This window comes from Cucumis sativus, chromosome 3 (assembly GCF_000004075.3).
Source record: "Cucumis sativus cultivar 9930 chromosome 3, Cucumber_9930_V3, whole genome shotgun sequence".
Classification (NCBI taxonomy): Eukaryota; Viridiplantae; Streptophyta; class Magnoliopsida; order Cucurbitales; family Cucurbitaceae; genus Cucumis; species Cucumis sativus.
The window spans coordinates 28,180,096-28,202,184 of NC_026657.2; the positions used below are offsets into that span (position 1 = coordinate 28,180,096).

At 33.0% G+C, this 22,089-nt stretch overlaps 3 protein-coding genes across 10 annotated transcripts; 1 reads left to right on the top strand and 2 right to left on the bottom strand.

The window, feature by feature from the left end:
• Nucleotides 1-372: 372 nt before the first annotated feature.
• On the bottom strand, nt 373-1,918 carry LOC101216392. Its single transcript, XM_011653504.2, has one exon. The coding sequence runs from the start codon at nt 970-972 to the stop codon at nt 685-687; it is 288 nt and encodes a 95-aa protein (XP_011651806.1). The 5' UTR covers nt 973-1,918; the 3' UTR covers nt 373-684.
• Nucleotides 1,919-4,397: 2,479 nt separating this feature from the next.
• On the bottom strand, nt 4,398-9,444 carry LOC101216636 (ubiquitin receptor RAD23b). Its single transcript, XM_011653505.2, has 12 exons — nt 9,205-9,444; nt 8,186-8,347; nt 8,019-8,057; nt 7,790-7,941; nt 7,653-7,697; nt 7,212-7,389; nt 7,002-7,136; nt 6,849-6,923; nt 6,443-6,490; nt 6,247-6,356; nt 4,927-5,005; nt 4,398-4,820 (listed from the first exon to the last, which is right to left on the bottom strand). The coding sequence occupies exons 1-12, from the start codon at nt 9,268-9,270 to the stop codon at nt 4,704-4,706; spliced, it is 1,206 nt and encodes a 401-aa protein (XP_011651807.2). The 5' UTR covers nt 9,271-9,444; the 3' UTR covers nt 4,398-4,703.
• Nucleotides 9,445-13,264: 3,820 nt separating this feature from the next.
• LOC101211076 (serine/threonine-protein kinase BLUS1) lies at nt 13,265-21,711 on the top strand. Of its 8 annotated transcripts, XM_031883521.1 has the most exons (21): nt 13,271-13,487; nt 13,593-13,778; nt 14,195-14,449; nt 15,021-15,145; nt 15,374-15,418; nt 15,541-15,622; nt 15,707-15,775; nt 15,858-16,028; nt 16,122-16,187; nt 16,352-16,420; nt 16,518-16,640; nt 16,720-16,772; nt 16,956-17,186; nt 18,857-18,966; nt 19,064-19,170; nt 19,242-19,298; nt 19,849-20,013; nt 20,089-20,137; nt 20,244-20,299; nt 21,143-21,204; nt 21,294-21,711. In XM_031883521.1, the coding sequence occupies exons 2-21, from the start codon at nt 13,620-13,622 to the stop codon at nt 21,346-21,348; spliced, it is 2,109 nt and encodes a 702-aa protein (XP_031739381.1). In that variant the 5' UTR covers nt 13,271-13,487; nt 13,593-13,619; the 3' UTR covers nt 21,349-21,711. The 8 variants fall into 8 exon arrangements, 6 of the variants coding, with proteins under 6 accessions (XP_031739381.1, XP_011651808.1, XP_011651809.1 ...); XM_011653506.2 differs by having other exon boundaries at nt 13,272-13,778; XM_011653507.2 differs by having other exon boundaries at nt 13,273-13,778; nt 20,247-20,299.
• Nucleotides 21,712-22,089: the final 378 nt, after the last annotated feature.

The following is a 22,089-nucleotide window of genomic DNA, read 5'->3' on the forward strand; positions in this document are numbered from 1 at the left end:
GGAACAAACTAAATGTTTGTGAACTAAGAATGGATCCTATTGAAAATTCGAGAAGCAAGATAAAAGGGTCTGAAAAATTAAAAGACCACGGTGGAATTCAAACAAAACTCACCTAACATTAAAAGAGTGCTTGAGTTAAATTTTTTTTCAAAAAAGTCCATTTTTCCAAAAATAGAAAAAAGGGTAATTCCTAACAGAGCAACAATTTTAAAAGATTTGTGCATTTTAAAGAAAATGCCTAATTTAAAATCATACCAGACAAACAAAGACAAACAATAACGTGAAAATGAGGGTCAATTAAGGCAAACATATTTTAATGACAATACGTAAGACTTAATATTTAATTCAATTCAAAGGTCAAAGAGAGTAAGGTAGGGTATGACCGGTAGCTCCCATTAATAATTGTACCCAAAATAATATGAACATTATGATTGAAGGTTTAATATAAATTCATTATCACAAAAAAAAAAAAAGGAAAAGAAAAAACAACAACAAATTAATGCAAGAAAGCAATGTTAATAACATTCTGCTATATCTTATAAGTTATATGTGTGAATCAAAAAGGATGAATGAACTTTTGATCTATAATAATCATCGATTTTTCTTTTTTATAAATACAAAGCCCACCAAAGAGAAGGACCAATACATGAGAAGGTTTTGTACCTTGAAGTCCCTACGTGTGTATCATAGAAATTTTAGTTTGCCTTTAGCCAGAGAAGCTTTAGCATGCTCCAGACGACACAACTCTCTTTGAGTTCCAGTCAAACCCGAACAAGACGACGCCGTAGCACCCAAAGTGATAGCAAAGTAAAGATAGATTGTGCAAAGGAAAGTTAAGAGTGCTAGCGCGGTTAAGAGGAAGCGATGCCGCTTGAAGAGAGTAGACCAACTGCCCAATTCATTTGCAGGAAACTGCTTTCTGAATGATGGGGATCTCCTATGGGGAGAAGCTAGAATGCTGTCAAGAACCATATTCAAGAGCACTAATCTTCCTATGTCCTCTGAAATTTAGCACCAAACACAAAATCTTCTACAAAAACAAGAGGGGCCCAAGATTAGACAGATAACAACAAGCAGCCCCCTTTTCTTCAGCAAGTGTGTTTCAATAAATTCAGATTTCATTCAAACATATAAGAATTTAAAGTGGTAATATGACGATGTAATCTGCAGCAGGTAAGCAAAGCATTTTGAAATGGATTAAAACTTGTAGATTTGTCGAATTTAAGGAAAGATAAAATGCAAAACTTGAATCACATATTAAAACTGCTAGATATATAAAGCGGAAGGCAAGACAGAGAAGATATCCTCGTGATTTTATAGATGGCATGAATATATGTCGCAATAGTCAGAGGCAATAAAGAACTTTTAACTTGATATTAAAAAACTTGCCCTATATTTTTCAAGTCAACATTGAAGATGGCTATAACCGCAAAATCATCAAAGATCGGTAATCCATTAGCAAAAAGCAGGAAGTAATCAATATAAATTAACCTAAACTCAGAAATGCACCATTAAACCATAGAGATCCAACGACACCTAAAATATAATTTATGGAACCTCAAAACAAACAATCGAAAAGGAAATTATCAGGCATCAGCTCAACCCATCTCCAAATCCATAAACATTGCGCCATAGCCAACATTCAATAAGAAAATTAAACACGGAATAAATCTACAACATTCTAAACAAATTGAAAAAACGCAAGGCAAATAGGAAGAGAGAAATAAACAACAGGCGTCAAAAGGAGGCAAGAAAGAGAAGGAAAAAGAAAAAGAAAGTCCGATCTAATCGATTTGAAGATTAAATATCGCAAGAATGAGGTGGAAGTAGGAAGAAAATCAAGATCCAAGAGGAAAGGGAAGGAAAGGAAAAAAGAAAAGAGGGAAAAAGAAATGCAGATCTGAAAGAGAAGAAGAAAATTAGAGGTAAAGAGAGTGAATCTTACAGAGTTGATGGAAAAGGTAATGGAGAATGGAAATTGTGTTTGGCCTGTTTTTGGTCTTTGTTTGGAGAATGGGAGAGGGAAGCACTAATAAGTAATAATAATAACGATGGAGGAATTTTCAATTCCGCGGGTCACGGTTTTAGAAAGGATATGAAAAAACACGGGATTGGCTGTTGTGTTCTCTCCACGCTCTTTCGCCTTTTATCACTCCCAATCCTTTTTTTTTTCTTTTTTTCCTTTTTTATCTTTTCTTTTCCATCTAAATATTTTTTCATTTTCGGTTTTATATACTTTCAATTTTACCCATATTTAATCTTCTTACTTTCTTTTTTTATTTATTTTTAATTTGAGTTATTCAAAAATACGTTTGGGTTGGAGTATTCATACTTAATACACTTTTAACTCAACCTTTTGATTTCAGATACAAATATTTAATAAACTCCTAACTAAACCATTGTGTAGGGGCACAAACCTAGAATTTATCCTATTTCAACTTCAATTTAATACATATGTATTCTAATCTAACCTTTCAAAGTTAATATTAAAATACAAAAATCGATAATGTGGGCGGGGCATGCCCTTAGCCCCTTAATAAATCTGCCCCTACTCCTAGAATTGTAAATGGTTGGATTGGAAAACATTTTTAACTCAACCCATATTTTCAGGTTAGTTGAATTGACAACCCGAGCAATTTGAATTAATTTTCAAAGTTTAAAATTGTTGTAACTACTTAACAATCAACAATCATAACTAAGTTCGGTTGTGCAGGAAATGTTATCACCATCGTTTATCCTACAATCTTCTACATGATCGTTTAGTTTTCTATATGATTGACTAAACGATTGTTTACCCTTTTACGTGATTATTTAGCTTTCTACCTTCAAATAATCGTTTACTTCTTACATGATCGCAAACTTTTCATATGATTATTTACCTTCTTACATGATCGTTCAACAAAATACTCATGACTTTACTTTTATTAAATGAATAAATATATTATTAATTCATGTTGGATTAAGTTGAACCGAATTTTTAAACTTCCAACCCAAGACCCAACCCCAATCCGAAAAAAACTCAAAAATTTTAACCTAACTCAACCTACATTTTAAACTAATCCAACCCACCTCTAATTATTACTACATCGTTGTTTCTCTTTATTTGTGAGCGTTTAAATCCGCTTACATATATATCAACTGACCTCTTGGCTCTTAATCAAGATCACACTCATATTTATCACTGGATAAGTAGAGAGTGCGAAAAAGAACATATGCTTCAATGGCTATTGATATAAACAAATACAACAGATTACAGAGGGAGGGTTATTGTTTACATCTTTATTTCTTAATATTTACTCCATTAGCATCTCTTTGTTTCCTAACAACAACTTTAAGAAAATTAATAAATGGAGTTTATTAATAAAGAACCCAACGAGGATGTTGGAGATCTAAACAAGCCTTTTCAACTTAAGAAAGCATCCTATTAAAAGATGGAAGGGAAAATGTTATTTTATACATTAATCATCTCAAAGTAGCTTACGTCCTTACAAAGAAAAAGTAGAACCCGAAAAAGATCGGTACAAAAAGCATGAACCTTAACTAAAAAACCGACTAGTGTGGAATAGATTAATATCCACTTTTTATAGTTTCCTTTAAACAGACAACTAAAATTCCAAGATCCAACTTACAATTTATTTACCCATGTTTAATTTTAACCATAAATTTGGTTTTTTAATATTCCAGCTTGTGTCAAGTTTGAAATGAATATAAAAAGGTTTTCAATTTTCTAAAAGTTATGTCTATTTTAGGTCTTGTAATTTAAGATGGTAATTGATCAAACTTTTAGTTACTTCTTTAACCTTTGTGCATCTACCCAATTAGAATAAAAGTCTTCGCAGGTTTAAGTGATTTTCGTAGAACAAAATTAAGTGTGGAGATTTAAACCATAGATACATGTCAATTATCAATGACTGTTCAATTTGGTCACTTGACCAATAAAGTCATTAGTGGAATTAACAGCAAATACGGTATACAAACCAAATACACACAAGGTTGGTATATAATGTCATTTTTTAATACATGGATAAAGTAAGCATGGCAGTTATAAAACCAAACTTATAAGACCAACCTTTCTTCACACTCCTTTGTTTGAAAAAAAAAAAAGGAAGAAAATCATTCTAGTTTGCTATTGTTTAAAACAGGTGTTACTGTTTAGCCAAATAGTTAATATCTGTTGGTGTCAGTTTCTTTCAAAATCTATTTAGCTAGCAGTTCGGTAAAGAGTTTTTTTAAGCATACTGCCCTAATAACAAAAGCTATGAACAAAAGATTTTAGGAAATTTTGATTCACCAGTCTTACGATTCAAGTCTAAATTTACACAATCGAGTCAAAAGTTCAAATCTTCACCCACCTATTAACATGTAATGTTTGTTCCAATAACCATGAAAAATAGATGTCAAAATCTGTTGATATTTTTTAATAATTATATTTACAGAATAAAGAGAAAAGTTTCCAAATCTCAAGATCTATCTGCAATGCTCTAACCAGTTAGCAACAAATAAGGCTTTAAATAAAACATGAAATTTCAATTCTCTAAATCGGGAAGACCATACTTGAAGAATTAATTTTCCTATTTATTAGTAGAGTATGTAAAATGCAATGCAAAGAAGACTCAGAAAGTGAAGAATGCTGAAAAGGGTATCAATTCACCTCAGCACCAAAAATAATGAATCCAGAGTGGTTAACATTAATTGTTCGTTTGTTAATCATCAAAATCTCCAGAATTCTCCAGTAAGTAGTTAGCTGCTAGTTCCTCATTGCGATCACATGCCAAAAATGCCTCGATAACCAATGCTCTATCAAATCCCATTGCCTCGAGCTACATAAGGGAACAAGTAGTAAAGGGATTAGGGATTTAACCACAGAGATCCAGTTTGAAGATGGAAAACAAAAAACGCACTCAAGGAATATAAAGGAGTTCGTACCCTTTCGATGGCTGCCTGTTCGGCTGGAGTGACATTAATGGCATGAGGCATGTCCGGCTCAGCCTGTTCAAACATTTCTCTGAAAAGAAAACATAGCTTATAGTTCTATAGATAGATGCTGTGATGACAGAAGTTCATTCAACAAAAATAATAATCGATGTGAGCGTCCTCTCCGGTAAATCAGACCCACAAATAGTTCTTGTTCCACAGATGGCACATTGTTTTCCTTTTTCTAATTCAAGAGGTAGTGCTAGGAGATTCAAAACTTTGACCACAACCAACTTGTGGTCGAGGTTATATAACCTTATATGCTTAGGTTGACTTGCTCTACAAATGACCATTTATGGCATTATCAACTAGATAAAAAAGGTGACTCAATTTGTAGTCTTTTAAGCAAGAGAATAAATAAATCACATAAATCATCCAGATAGGCACATTCTGTGCAACAATATTGAATTTTGTGCTTTTGGTGTTGACTAATTCCGTGCTGGTGGAATGCCAAGTTGGCGGAAATGGATGTTGTAGTTTGACACAAGGTTAAACATTAATAGGAGATCAAGAGCAATAAGGAAAAACTATCTTTCCATTACTACACATGACCTGATTACCTATAATTATCCCACGCAGGGACCTACAACAGAAGCACTGAGCATTTGATGATGGAAAAACTAGAAAGGCTATCTATGCAGTGGCCATCTTATATGTCAGTGATCAGTGTTTTAAAAAGCCCTCTCACACATGCGTTTAGGTGCACCTAGTCTCAAGGCATAGGTCTAGCACCTCACCTTGGAAAGGCAAGGCTCACAAAATATGGTGCACCTCAACCACGTGCCATTTGCAAAGCCCCAAGGCCCTATTCATTATTTAAAAAAATAGCAATAATTAAGGGTTTTCCTTCTTTATTAACTAAAAGAATCAAGTTTACTAACCAAGCCTAGATGCAAAATTTATTGTGTTTGGGGTCATTTTCTTTTCCATATTTCCACTTCAACTGTCTTTTCTTTTTAATGCAGTATTTTCATCCCCTCCTATTGCTCTTATATAACCCTTATGTACATTGAGCTTTGTCTCTTTATTTTCAATATTAATAATAGTGAGACTCGTATCCTCTTCAAAAAATGCAGTATTTTCATGACACGCACAAAAAGAAAAAACAAAGCATGCGCCTTGCGCCTAGGCTCTAGAGGGCCATTGCGCTTTGGGCATTCAGAAACACTGTTCGTGATCAATCACAAATAACAAACTGAAGAACTAGGAGGTTTCAAATTAACAAAAGAACAAGATTTAAGATTGACCAGGTGACAGTAGTGTAAGACTCACCCCTCGAAATTGTCAACGGGTTCATTAATTAGCTGAAGGAACTCTGCATGATGATCCTGAATGAGTCTCAAAAGCTGGGGATTCTGCTTTCCAAGTTCTTGAAGCATGGGCTGCCATCAGAAGCAAAAGATTGAACTCTTGGCTAAACCATAAGTATAACAACCAAGTAAATTGTAAAGCAGAAGGATGTGTGAACCTGTAAGATTTGAGGGTTTGTATGCACCATCGTCCGCAGGGCTTGGAACTAGAATATGCACAATGATAGAAAACCCCATTCAGTAAGTACTTCCCATTTAATTCTATACAACGCCATAGTCCATGTAAAATAAAGCAAAACAAGATTTTGTGACTCTGTAAGTGATACATCGAAAGCAATGATATGAAATGGATTAATATAGTCCATATGTGAACTTTTAAATCAAGCGTTTGTGACTTTTAATGGATGCATCTAACGTGAAAGGGTGTGAAAAAGATGCAAAACTAACACAACCATTAGGTGAGAAAGGACTTCAAAGTGCGGATTTCTAAACTCAATGCGTACAGAAAGCTAAAAAGCTAATCAATCAAGAAAACCCCATAAATGATGATGTTGTACTAGTTACCTGTGGATTGTTTCTAAGGAATTCAAGAGATCCAAGGTTGCCACCGCCACCACCACTGCCAGCAGAAAGTGCCTCCTGCATGATTGCAGCCCAATTAAAAATAACTGAATGTGAGCAAACAAACAAACGACTTTTTCATGCATCAAAGCTTACCTGAGGAAACATATTCAAGGGGGCTGTGTTGGGTGCTCCAGAAACAGGTGCAGGAACAGATGCATCAGTTTCAGTGGCTTGACCAGAACCAAAACGACCCACTGGCACTGCAACTTCTGCAGATTCCGGAATACCCTAAACCAAAAAAAACACCATTAGTGACTGGAAACATCCAGACAAGAGAATTCACACAGTAGAACTAAGGCATACAGAGTACAAGTAATCCACTGCTCGCTCTGGATTGTTATAAGCAGCTCTCAATGCACGAACAACTGTTTCTCTGTCCCAGTTGCCACCACCCATATCCATTAGTTGTTGAACGGTCTGTTCCAGGTTATTGCCAGCAACCAAATTTGAAGCAGCTTGACCATAGGTATCGGTTTGTACACTGCAAATGATTCCCCCAAAAAAATGACTAACTTTCTCTAAAGGAAAACAGGAGGAAACATATTGCTCAAAGCTTTCTGATTTCAGCTGTCCGTCCCTTAATAATCAAAAACTCCTATAAAGTGCATCCGGTCTGTAGCTTATATCAGATTTGACATACGTTATATTGTAGCATTGATTTAGTATTATGAAATAGAATGTGATTTACTAACCAATTCAAGCCTCTTGAAGTTAAAAAATAGGCATATGAAATAGAAGCCATACTTATCTGTCACCCTTTCTGAAGTAGACGTAGTGTTCTTCGGGGCACTGAAAACCAAGAGCAAAAAATGCATATGAATTTTAGTTACTCAACCGATCAAAGGAAAATGCATACTGAAGATCATTCTTGAAGAACTAACGATGATGGTGCTTGAGTGGGTGCTTGAGTGGGAGCTTGAGGTGCAGGAGTCGGTGATGGAGTAACTTGGGCAGCAGGAGTCGGTGATGGAGTAACTTGGGCAGCAGGAGTTGAACTTAAAACTGGTTGAGCTACAGGGGGGTTTTGAGCAGGCTGCAATAAACAGGAACCAGAGACAGTTACCATTAATTGATCATAAACAATTTGCAGCAAGAAAAGGTCAACATTACCTGAGTTGACGACTGCCCTGCTGAGACTGATGTTTTGCTCTGCAGAAGAAGCAAATGTATACAATTGAGCATAACCATATTTGATATTGCAGCCATTCATTAAAATTCAAAATAAAAACATGTCTTTAGTGCTTCTTCCATTAAGAAAATTATAAGACCAAGGACACCTTGCTGAGCATGACAACAAGAAAACCTTCTTCAGATACTTTGTTTTCTGCCAGTGTACTCTCATCTTTCAGAACTTTGCCATTATGTATCAATAATTGTTGACCACAAGGATAATTATCCTTTCCTTGTACATCTTCAATATTTTTCTTGACAGCCATCACCTACACCATAAATTTTACAATTAGAAATTTCAAAAAACAAAAAAACAAAAAACAAAACTATAATTTGGTTGGTCGCTCAAAACTTCGAAGGATTTCAAAACATGACATATTTTAAAGGAATTATGATGTTTTTCATCGTATAAAAGAGAATGATTTATCTTGCTTTTACGTTAAAAAATTTCTAACAGAAATGGAATGGATTTTGAATAGTTCATAGAATTTGGAGGTAAATTACTTAATTAACCTTGACATATTTTAATTTTCTTTTAATAAATCAAGACAAAGCCCATAATAGTACAATTTTCATTCAATTAATCTTCTTTTCCCAGCTACTATCCAAGCAACGTTTTAATTACATTCATTTCAAAACTTCCACGTTCCAAACAAAATAAAGAGCTTAAAATCACCCCTTGGGTTTCAAATAAAAGGATTAAAATCATTTTTGAACTTTCTAGATTTACAAAAACTGGGTGAACGTCACAACAAGAAATGCGCACTACACGATATCTTAAACTCCCCCAGCCTGTGCAAACAATGCGAATCCAGCAGATCACGAACAATTCAAATAATTTATATTTTTAAAAAAATAATGATCGTCGTTCAGAAATGAAAGCAACTTCCAGATTAAGTAACATGAGAGCCCCAAATTTCAAAATCCTTCTAATTCCACAAAATTCCTCCAGTACATTCACACTGTTCCAATTATATTAAAGAAAACAATTAAACTAAGCTCAATATTGCCAGCTGGGTAAATGCTTGCGTACTCGGCTACATTAATAAATTGGAAAAAAGAAAACCAAATATCATCAAGAAAGAATGTTGGGGAAAAAACGAGAAATAGAAATGTGAAAACTTACGGTGTCGGTGAGCTGAACCCTAATTTCGAAGTGGCTTCCCTTGAGAGTCTTGACAGTGAGCTTCATTTCGACGAATAACTAGAAGGGGGGAGATGGAGAAGGAACAGAAACGACAGCGTTTCAGGAGGAAAGAACCTGAAACGCAGTGGAAAGAGATCGAAGAGAACCCTAGATTTGGTAGGAAGAAGACCGCGACCGGTGAGTTGGGCACTTGGCTTTTGCTATTTCACACTAAGAATCTCATATTTTGGTACTCATGAGCTCTGCACGTGACTTAAATGAAATGGGGTAGTTTTCAAACAAAAAATTAATACTCTTTCTCTTCATCCCTCTCCACTTTAAATAACCTTGAAATTGTTTCTCTAAATCGAATGACATAACATAAATTATTACAATAACTAGTGCATCACATCATTTTATTACAAGCATTTCCATCATCTATGATTTTATTTATTTATTTTAATAGACATATTGGTATATTAAACAACGACGTAGAGATACACAACCAAAGACCAAAATATCCAACATAATATACAAAATGGTAGGAAAACAAAAAGGGAACACGACTCCAAACTTAAACAAATGCTAGTAAAAAAATCAATAAGTGAGCAAGAAAGGGGAAGAAACGCAGCACCAAACAAAACAGGGAGAAGATTATACGAAGATTAAGATATTACACATTAATTATCGTGTTAGTTTACCTAAAGACGTTGTAAATCGTGTTGGGTCGAATTTTATAAATAAGTTGGTGAGCAAATTTTTATTCATTATTTTACAAATAAGTTTCACCCTTAATGCTATATTTTTCATTTTTTGAGTGAAAGGAGATATTTTTTTTTGAGTACTCCAACTAGGTTGTAATTATTATTATTATTATTTTTTTTTTTTTGTCAAATGGTAATGGAAGTTTTTTTTGTCCCAAATAGGTGAAATCAATTTAGTTATAATATCATTAGATAGATTTAATTACTCGTTTTTTTTTAATTTTATAATCAAGTTTTAGTTTTGTCAATCATAAAACGTTTTCATATGAAAAAATGGAAAACAAAGAGGAAATAAAGCTCACCTAGGGATTGAAGTGGTTGAAGACAAGTATGGAGGTGTGATTACCACCGGGGAGGCACACAAAGTGTGTAGGTGCAGCCAGCTAGTCAACTTAGTGGGTGTTGATTATTGTCATTTTCTGATGTACACGTGCTCCCATTCCATATGAAAGGAGATATCCCCTTGTGGATCCATATGGAATACTGATGAAACATAAGCAGCTTCTTCAACATTTTTCATTACCTTCCACGATTGAAGGTTCTTTTTATATTAAGATTGATTTAAGAAAATACAATGTTTTCTTCTCATACACTAGTAGTAGAAAACAAGTAGGTAGTTAGATTTCCTTTATCGTTCACTAAGTCAATATTGAATGTTAAACTAGTTACGGATAATAATGTCAAAATTTTGATAGTCGTATCATGTATATGATGATAAATTTAGAGATATATTGCAAACATAAACTGTCGCAATTATTTATATGAGTATATCAAGTATTGCATTTAATGAGATTAATAAAGTGATTCATTTCTTTCAAACACAATCTTTTGATGCATACCTAACGGTAACTAGTGAAAATAAGTAATTGTAATTGGTTGCTTGTTGCTAAATAATAAAATAAACACTAGATAACAACAAAAGATTAAAGGTCAAATATATCAACCTACAACATTACGTATTGAGCTATACAGTTGCATCAACTTGACATTGACCGACTATATGTATTGTGAGTTATGTTCCTATCTTGACCTTTTATCAATAAGACTACACACTAAAACCACAAATTCATATTGTATGTCCAATCAAAGAAAAAAATTATATTGGATCTTACCGAGATGATTCAACATCAAGAATAAAGAAAAACCTGTTTCTAAAGCTCAAAATTTATATCACTTGTAACTATCATGGTTTGGCCAAAAAGTAAAAAAAATTACTAACTAACCTCATTTTGCATTCATCCCACGGTGCAATCCTTATTTTTATGATTTTTTTTTCAAGTTGTTGGTGTACAATAAAATGAATTCACTTTCGATTTACCAGGAGAATAAGAAGAAAGCAAGAAAATAGCGAGAGTTGAACGCATTTGGTTTATCCAAAAGATACTAGTTTATATAATTTTCAGATGATTCACTAATTATGAACACAAAGAATATAACTTGAAGTCACATGCAACCTCGAAATCTCATTTGCAAAATAACATATAATAGAATAATCGATGAAAATGAAATTGAGATAAGGTATGTTGGTGAGTGTCAACACCCTGATTTATTTGCCAACAATAAGCATAAATAGACCGAATCTAAGTATGACATTCTCGAAAAAAAACGAAGAATATCCTCCAATTTTAAATAAGTAAACATCTCTTCGAAATTTGTGACTAAACGTAATCGAAAAATTGATGATTAGATTGGTGTGGTTTGAGAAGGAGTAAGTAAATGAATATAGAAAATAAGTCAAAAAATGCAAAATAGTGCTGGGAATTTTGCATGAAGCTAGATTTGCAATTAACGTGCAATTAAATAAATTGTTTCATTATTTTATTTGCAATCTTACATTAGCCATTATAGCAATTAATTAAAAATCCAATGTCATTAGTAAAATTTTGCATACAAATGAATACGTTCCATAAACAATTTGTAAATAAGTTGAGCTGCTTTATTTTATCAACTCTCATATTCTCTAATTGTTATAAATAATTTGATCCAATTTGTGAGTTATGTCATCTCAAATGAGTGTATTTTGTACAATAAATTTTTATAGGACTAAATAGGGAAATATTTAACGCATCCAAAAGATTAATATTTCATCAAATGATTTTAACATATATCTATAAAATATTGTAGTTTGATTCAAATAGATGAGAATGATCTATGAAGGAGTTGAGGATATAACTAATATAACTTTATTTACCATAAGTAATTGAGTGATTTTTATTTACCCTTTGTTTGAATTAAAATGATCGAAAATATTTGAAACAAATGTATTTAAAAGTTTGGTGTCTAGTCAGAGATTAAAACACTTCTGAAGTTTATTTTAAATCAATTTTTTTTATCAAAATATTTATTATTTTAAATAACACATTTTTGTTTCTAATCAATCCTAGCTTACTCAATGACATACGTTGGAATGATTAGAAAACGAGTAAAATATAGTCATTTTAAAAATCACTAAAAAGGTGTTTTTAATTATTTAAATCAATTTAAATATAATATTAAAATTCTGTTTAACATTGTAAAGTTAATTATTTAAATATGGATTGAGTTGTTGGTTGTATTGTTTGTTTGTTTGTTTTTATTTCATTTATAATGTTCGTAAAGTTTAAAATTGTTGAACATTCATAACTATGTTTGATTGTACATAAAATGTTATCACAATTGTTTACCCTACCTCCTAGACAATCGTTTAACTTTTCATACCATTGTTTACGATCTTACATGATATTTTGAGTAATAAACAAGAAAATTCGAATAGATAAATTAGAGAAATAGCATATGTATAAGTGTAGAAGCTCAAACCTTCTCAATTTTATGCTCTTTGTATAATCTAAATATAAAAGCTGGAATAATACTAATCCCACGAGTCCACGACCCATAGTAGACTTTCTGTAGTCACAAATTCAAAGCCGACATGACCAAAGTACTAAAAATATTTATAAACATAATAAAATTTAAAATTGAAGGATACACGAACATGATATTTTAATTTATTTGAGTGTTTTTAAAAATGAGTCGGGATAAAAGTATTATTATTGTTTAATTAATTTGATTTAAAAGTAAAAATTAAAGTGAGTAAAAATACAAAAAAATGTTAATATAAAGAGAAAAATGGTATTTTAGGCATTTGAAAAAAAAGAAAAGAGAAAACAAAAAAAGAGGCCGGTGGATATTTGACCAAAAGAGTTACAAATGGCGGGAGAGTTGCATGGAGTTTGATACAAACCTTTGATTGTCCAGATTTTTAAGGAGACGATCCGATTTCCTCGCTCAATTATTATTTTCTCACATAAAATTATAATTAATAATTTACGATTTTCCCCCCAAAATTCACGAGAAAGGAAATCCCTCAATCCCTCAATCCCTCAATCTCCAAATATCTATTTTCTCTCTTCATCCTCATCATCATCATCAATGCCCATTGCCTTTTCAATCCAAATCCCTTCCTTTTCCCTTTTTCTCTCCCTTTATTTCTACTCTTTTTCTTCATCTTTTCCCTTCCCTTAATCTCTCCTCTCTTCCTCTGTATGTTCTTCTTTTCCTCTATTCTTTTTCTCCATTCATTCATAATCATATTCTCTTTTTAATCTTCATTATTTCATTCCTTCATTCATTCACCTCATCTTGTAGAGAACAATTAGAAAGTAGGGCTTTCGCATGGAGAAGAAGACTTATCCCATAGGTGAAGATTCTTATATTCTATATGAAGAGGTTGGGCAGGGTGTGAGCGCTTCAGTTCACCGTGCTCTTTGTAAATCTCTCAATGAAATCGTCGCCATCAAGATTCTCGATTTTGAGCGTGAGAATTGTGATCTGGTATGTGAATGGTTGCTTCCATTAGCTGATTTTTTTGTTTGATTGAGCCAACGGAATTTTTCCTAATGATAAAAATATTTTATTCGAGTGAATTAACACAAACTCTGTTCTAATTTCTGATTGGAAGGGGCATTTTTTTATTTTATTTCTAATCTATTTTTGTTATAAAGCCTGCTGGATGCTTTATTTGTGAAAATTTGAAACGGCGTAGATTGATTACTTCTTTCTCATTTGCGACCTATTCAAGTTTTGGTTTACGGTTGTTAATGAGTTGTGGTCATTTTTTCCAACTTCTTTCTCATGCCTTGAAAACATCAAACTTCTTGTATTCATATTTTGCCTATTTCTTATAATCTTATCTATATATTGTCACATTTGCTCATGTTTGCTTTACTTATTGATTTTTATTATCACAGGCTAGCATTTATCGTGAAGTACAGACAATGATCTTGGTTGACCATCCGAATGTCCTTAAATCACACTGCTCCTTTGTCAATGGCCATGATTTGTGGATTGTTATGCCCTACATGTCTGGAGGTTCATGTCTTCACATATTGAAGGCTGCATATCCTGATGGTTTCGAGGAGGTCGTGATAGCAACAGTATTGCGAGAAGTATTGAAGGGAGTTGAATATCTTCATAATCATGGACATATACATCGGGATATAAAAGTGAGAATCTATGATCTTATATATCAGTTGTATCATGTTGTTGTGTCACTGTCAGCCAACATAAATATAAGTTAACCCACCCCCCACCTCAAGCAGGGTCTGTAAGAGTTATGTAATTATAGTTTATCCCCATTGTCTTGAGGTTCTTGCTAGTGTGTCTCCATAGTAACTTATTTATGCTGTCATATCTAGAAACTGCATAGCATATGGTGCAATAATTGGAAGAGCGATGAACCTAAGGAAAAAAGAAGAAAGAAAAAAGGAGAAGAGAATGTATGTCACGTATGTATACCAAATTTTCTAAAAAACGAGGGTTTTTAGTCTCACTCATTTAGATGTGAGTGGAAGAGAAAGTAGTCTTGTATTTTTAACTTAAGTTGCCTGTAATTTGCTAGTGAAGGAGGCTGAATCTGATTGGTTCATTATTTGATCCCCATCTGAAACATAACTTCCTTGAATTCAATTAAATATGTAATTAGTTATTTCACACACAAGACATCAAAAAAATCTGATAATGAATTTTTTTTTGCCTCTATCCATCTTTTTTTATTTTAGGTTTTATCTTTTATAGGCAGGGAATGTTCTCATTGATTCACGTGGTGGAATCAAGCTAGGAGACTTTGGTGTTTCTGCTTGCCTTTTTGATTCAGGTGATCGACAACGTGTGAGGAATACATTCGTGGGGACACCTTGCTGGTATATTTGTACTGTTACATGCATAATGCATATATACCTATTGAGTCTCTAGTTCTGTCGTGATTGAACCATTTGAGAGCCTTTAAGCTCTCTTTATTGGAGTGATTAAAACTTCAAAATTGTTTATTTATACTGAAACAAATAGTTTGATTAAAAGAATGGATTATGGACTCTCACCAAAGCAGTTTTATCAATTTGTTTCCTGATAAAAAGGTCTCTCTGTTTCAGGATGGCACCCGAGGTTATGGAGCAATTAAATGGTTATGACTTTAAGTTAGTATTTCTCTTCTTCATGCATTTCTGTCACGATTTTCCTATAGTTTTTTATTTTTCCGTTTCCCTCTTAGACAGGAAAGTTGCTTTCTAACATTGGTAAGCAACTTTTTTTTTGGCAGGGCTGACATCTGGTCTTTTGCCATAACTGGGTTAGAGCTTGCCCATGGCCATGCCCCTTTCTCAAAATATCCTCCGATGAAGGTGCATTATTGTTCATCATATGCTATGGCTTTGATATTTTGAAGTGTCATAAAGTCAAAGATATTGAGAAAATGGTTACTATAGGTACTGATGATGACCTTGCAAAATGCACCTCCAGGGCTTGATTATGAGAGAGATAAAAAATTTTCAAAGGTACAGTATTATTGTTTGGATTTACAATGCATTTCAAGCTGGTGTAGATATGTATAATTTTTATTCCTGTATTTCTCTCCAGTCTTTCAAGCAGATGATTGCTAGTTGCTTGGTAAAAGATCCTTCAAAACGACCTTCTGCAAGTAAGCTGCTAAAGCATTCTTTTTTTAGGCAAGCCCGGTCAAATGATTACATTGCACGCGCCCTTTTGGAAGGGCTACCTGTTCTTGGTGATCGTATAAAGGCACTTAAGGTTGGAATTTTATTTTGGTAATAGGAACGAGCACAATTTTATTTTACTGTATTTGGTACAAGTTCCTTAACAAGGGCAATTCTTTAATCACAGAGAAAGGAAGAAGATATGCTAGCACAAAAGAAAATTTCAGATGGAAAAAAGGAAGAATTATCACAGGTTTTATTTTATTTTTTATTTAATGGAAATGAAAATGTTTATATTCTGAGTCATTGTCCCATGATTTTGCGACCGCTGACAATTCTTGGCACAGAGTTGTACCCTTAATTGAGTTGATTTTCTTTTCCTGCCCTTCAATATATTTTTAATAATTTCTGAAACAGAATGAATATAAACGAGGCATCAGTGGATGGAACTTCAATCTTGATGATTTAAAGGCCCAGGCATCTCTGGTACTTGTAAACACTTCGTCACCAATTATTGTGTTTTCTACATTAATGATTTTGGCAAATGACATGTTTTGTTATATTTGCTATTTTTTACTTTCAGATTCAGGAATTTGAAGAGTCTATTAGTGAAATGAGTGAAGTAGGGAGCTCAAATTCATTGAATGCACTTGATGTGCAAGAAAAGAAATTACAAGGCCAAAATTCTTCAGAAATTTCAGATGTTGTATGTTAATATGCTCTTGTCTTTTTTCAGTATTTTTGTATTTTAATTTCATTTCACAACAATATCAACCTATTTTCAGGAAGAGAATGCCATGCTCCGGAGACAACCCTCCATGAAAGCAAATGATACAGTGTACATAATTTACCATTACTTTCTGTAGTAATAATTTCTTAGCCTAACAATAATGTATTATATTCATATGTTCCAATGGATATGAAGATCCTTGTTTTTTATCCAAGTTGTAAGGCTCTTTCTTGGTATAAGTCAACTAGCCTGATAGAGTGTATTAAAAGCTGCCTTTTTCCTTTTTCCCAGAAATGGTAAAAAATCTATCAATGAATCAACAAGTATTGGTTCTTGCTCCCAACATCAGTCTTCACCCCGCCATGATAATCAAACTGAGAATGGCTCCAATGAAGAGGTTAATTTGGAGAGCAGCAGAAGAATTTTGGGGAATACTCCTAATACTATCCAACATAAAAGAAGTATTTCTTCTAATACCTCTATTCAACAAGAAGTCAGTTTGCCTCTGAACAGAAGAGAGAGGTTTGTCTTCGTAGATTCGCTTCTAATTTTAAGTTAGAGTTATCTGCTAATTTATTCATGTGAGTTCTTAAGAGAAATATTTTTCTGACCTACAACTGTTTAACGAGTATTTCATGGATCTCCAAAATATTGCTTGTTTTCATTCATGTGGCCTATCATATTGTCTATATTCTTGTAACAGTTTTAGAAAAATTGCTGGCATGGCCTTTTGTGTATGCATGAATATGTTTTTACTTCATTGAAGAGGTACTTTAAGTTGCATGTCCATGAATTTTCTTACTGTGCATCAAATATTGAAAAGAGAAACAAAGAACTACCATTGGAAATTGAATTCTGGGAATCCATAATATAGTGTGTTCTAAAACGTGTTCCTTTATCAGATTTGAAGGAAACAAAGATTACTTTTGCAGACTGTCTCAAGTAGGGAGTGATGCAAAAAACTGAAAAATCGAAAAACCAATCCAAACTGACCCAATGGTTTGGTTTGATTTTTTAGTATCAAATTGGACTTCTTGGTTTGTATTTGGAGAAAACCAAAAAAAATATTAGTTCGGATTGGATTTTTGTTGGAAAAACAAATGAAAACCAAACCGAACCAAATTGTATATATATACCCCTAAAAATACATCTTCATTAGGTATCTTTTCGTATTATAATTATTATGGTGCATGTATAGTTGTCTAGAAAAAAGACTAATTATTATATTACATGCATGTTTTTTTTTATAGAAAAGTATCAAAATTAAAATAAATAAATAAATAAAAATGTCAAATTGGAATTTATAAAGAAAGAAATAGACCAAATTTTAATTTAAAGTTAGCAAAATGGACCCATTCAAATCAAAGTGGAAAGTAAGAATAAAAATAAATAATAAACCAATCCATTGGTTTCGTTCTTTATTGGACATTGGATCCCTTATGTGTAAAACTGATTGGTTTGTTTTGGTTTGGTTCTTGGTTGACTCCAAAACTGACATAACCGAACCAACTATCACCCCAGTCTCATGATAATTTCAGTCCAAGTCAGTTTTCTCTCAAGCAGGTTATAGTTCTAAAAATGTTTATACCTTGTTTTAACCATGTGTTTAAACAAGCCTTATTGGAAGCTTCAAAGACCTTCAAAACTGTATAATGGCCTCCTTCACTACCAAGCCCTAGCTTCAACATCCTCACTCTTATTCTTCATCCTTAAACAAGCCATAAATTCTTGATCTTTCTAATGTATTAGCAAAGCTAACTAAGGGCATTATCAGCAGTGAAAGATTATGTTCTAACTCTAAGCATCTAGAATAAGAGCTCTATTGAATACATAAATTCTTGATCTTTCTAACAAATTACCAAAATCTTTGTTATCTTCCTCTTTCTCTCCCTCTCTTAAAAGGTATAGCGTAGGCTTAGAAGATTGGTAAGAATTGAGAGTTAGTCCCTTTCTTTCATCCAATTATACTTGCATCTTTGCTTTTTTGCAGCTGGCTCATTTGCTGAACGGATACTGCTATCAAATTGGCTTTTTAATTACGTTTCTTAAAGCTTAACTAACACAAGGGTTATCATACCTATGCTTTCAATGAAAATGCCCTTCCGCATGTGCTCATTGTGATGCAAATTACATTGTCTGATATTTATGATTGGAAGTTGTCGATGAATCACTTTGAATAGTTGAATTTTCAGTTACGAGATAGAAAAGAATGGTGCCAATGGCAGTCCTGCAATGGGAGTGACTTCCCAGGCAGTAGATGATGCACTTTCTGATTCTCAGTCTAAAGATCCCAAATCATCATGTAATGTGTTTAGCTAAATGATGAAACTTTTGTTTTCCTTGATTGCATTTGTGAGTTGTAAATTCTGAGTTTTATGTTGATTGACGTCCTTCAATAGTAAGTCCAGCAATAACTGAAGAGGAACAGGATGAGAAAGCGAAGGCACCAGTTATTCAGCAGAAAGGGCGTTTCAAAGTTACGTCAGAGAGTGTCGATCTAGAAAAGGTGGGTTCAATAATCTGGAGGATATTCCTTCTTTTCTTATAGGGTGACCCAATTTGTTTGTCTCTTTTCAGGCAGCGGCATCCCCTATTCTGCAAAAAAGTCACAGTATGCAGGTTGGTAATTTTGAGGTTAGCATAAGATTGATCTGTCTTTATTTGATATTTCTTCTTCGTATTTTCTTCATTTCTTTAAGTGCTTCTCATAATGTAACATTGTGAGATGTACATGCTCAACGAGAAGATTCAAGAGGTGTAAAAACATGTGGAAGACATTTGAATGTATTCTATGCACAACCTGTTAAACATATGCATGCAAATTTATTATGGATCTAAGGGAAAAAAAGGTAACAAAGACTTCCATGTTGCTATATTTTATAACCATCAGACCTTGACCATGTTTGCAGTTGTTTCCCTCCTCGAAACTATTTTCTTTTCTTTGGTTGAAATAAAAATAAAGCCTTGAAAAAAAAAGTTCTAGTACAGTTTTTAAGAGACTGAAAAATCCAAAAATGTGGACTGGTATAGATTGATTTGGAGACAGTACATTTTTGTGTACATTTTTGTATCACTATGTGTGTTTATGTGACGACAGAAAAAATGTTATTATTTGATGTCTTCAATTTGTATTTATACTTTAATAAGTTCATTGCTCCTAAGTCCCAGGATGCCCCTTATGCAGGTGATTACCTCAAATTGTGCTACTCCTCTACCTTCTAATCTACCAACTCCTCTACTGACACCTCTACTGACACCTCTACCTTCATCTGATGCTATACCAATTAATACTAGATCTTCTATGTTTCCAGTGTTGCACTCTGTTTTGCAGACAAATATTGTTCAAAGGGTATGGTTAGTGAATTAGTATAGCATCCTCACTTGTCAATTGCTGAATTTAGTATGTCGTTCCTTGTTGGAACAGGATGATATTTTGACTCTAATGAGGCAAATCTCAACTGGAGAATTTTCAGGTCTGAGTTTCTCTTTTTTACTCCTTAGAGGTTCCACATTCATTTCAGTGACTAAATCTCTATTCCTTTTACATTACTTTTCCTTTTTTTCTTTTACAATGCTCAGCAGATGGCGTAGTTGATGTCTCAGCGGCACATATAACAGCAACGGAGAAATCTTTGGTATGTAAGAAAGGAGGAGGATAGTTTAGTTAAATGAAGGATTTTATGACTAAAGCTTTACTATTTGAACTTGTTTATTTAGACCTTTGGCGATTCACATACCACCCAATTCTGTTGGCCTACATAGTTGATATAAACAAATGAAGTTAGAGAAATCTTTTTAGATCAGTAGAGCATCTTGAAATTTGATTGGTCTTTACTTTTTCGCTGAGCATTTTGAAAATAGAATGTTTGAAGTAGTGGGTTTCCATCTGAATTGCACAACTCATCTACAATCAGCATTCATAGACTAGGCTAAGCTAACATCCTTTAATTAAAATAAATTTTAAGTTTGGACTGGATCTGATTGGCTGTATGTATTTTAGGAAGAATTTGGAGAACTGTTTACTGAAGATTCTTATTTGCTTTACTGATGAGTTTTAAATGATGAAAAGTGTTTATTTGATCAGCACTATTGGAAGAAACACAGCACACTTGGGAGTTTTTTAGGTGAAAAAAAATGTTCGGGAGTGATTTCAAAACGGATACATCCATTTTTGTCATGTTCAAAATCGCTCCAAAACAAACATTTAATCATTCAAAATCAATTTGATGATATAAAAATCATGTTTAGAAGTGAAACCAAACATTGAAATGATTTCGAATGATTAAAGATTGAGTGTATGACTCATGATTCACTCAAGCACTATGTGAATTTAAAGTACTTTTATTAGGCTAAAGACATTTTTGGCTTCCCCAAAAGCCAGTCCTATTTCATTATGATGATTATATTAGAGATCCTATGAGATAAAACATTCTCTCTCATATGCTGTGGAATGATTGGAGGATCATTATTATTTGCAGCTTGAAGCAGCTCATGAAAGGGAGAAGGATTTACTTAACGAAGTAACTGAGTTACAGTGGAGGTATGTTCATATTTGATATACTGAGCTTATTTTTTCTAGTAGTTCAAAATTGGGATAGTTTTTATTATTATCGATTCTCTTATTTGTAGGATATTACGGGCGAGAGATGAAATCCAAAGATTAAAATTAAACAATGCAGGTTAATGGTAGATCTATTTATTTTGGTTCATAACATCCCAGTGTTTGCGGATTGAATATGATGCACATGTGGAATGGACATAGAAAAGACCTTGAAATAATAACCACTCTTAGGTGTACAATAGAAGTAGAGAAGAAAAGGGAAAAAAGGAAAGAAAAAAAACAAACAAACAAGCAAATGTCATATTGGGTGTACTTTTGATATCTACTCAACAATTTGAACAAATTTTCCTTTTGTAGATTTATTGTTTTCATTAATTTCTGCTAAATAGTGTGCAGATTTAGTGAAATTATTGTTAGTGTACATTATTTTAGTGGTAGTTTATGAAACTTTATTTAAGTTTTTAAAATGTTTATTGGATGTTTTAATGCCCTCTTTCCCCCCCTTTTTTCTTCTTATTTGATTGTATTGTAATGTTTCTGGGTTTTGATATAGGGTTCTCAAGTTTCATGAAATTAGAGTTTTACATGGGAATTTCATACTTGGTTCTAATAATTTCAAAGTGAATAAAATATACAATAGTCGTCCATTCCATTATAGTAATGAGCTGACAATTATTTGACTTGAAAATAATATTTGTATTGAAATCGACATAGTAACTATTGGCAAAATTTTCATATCAAAATCTATTATCCCATTTAGAAAAAGAATATTTAAAGTTTGATAAAATATGATAAAAAGAGGTGATGTATCAACTTTTAGCAAGTTGAACGATGATTATTGATTTCTAATCTTTCTTTTTCTAA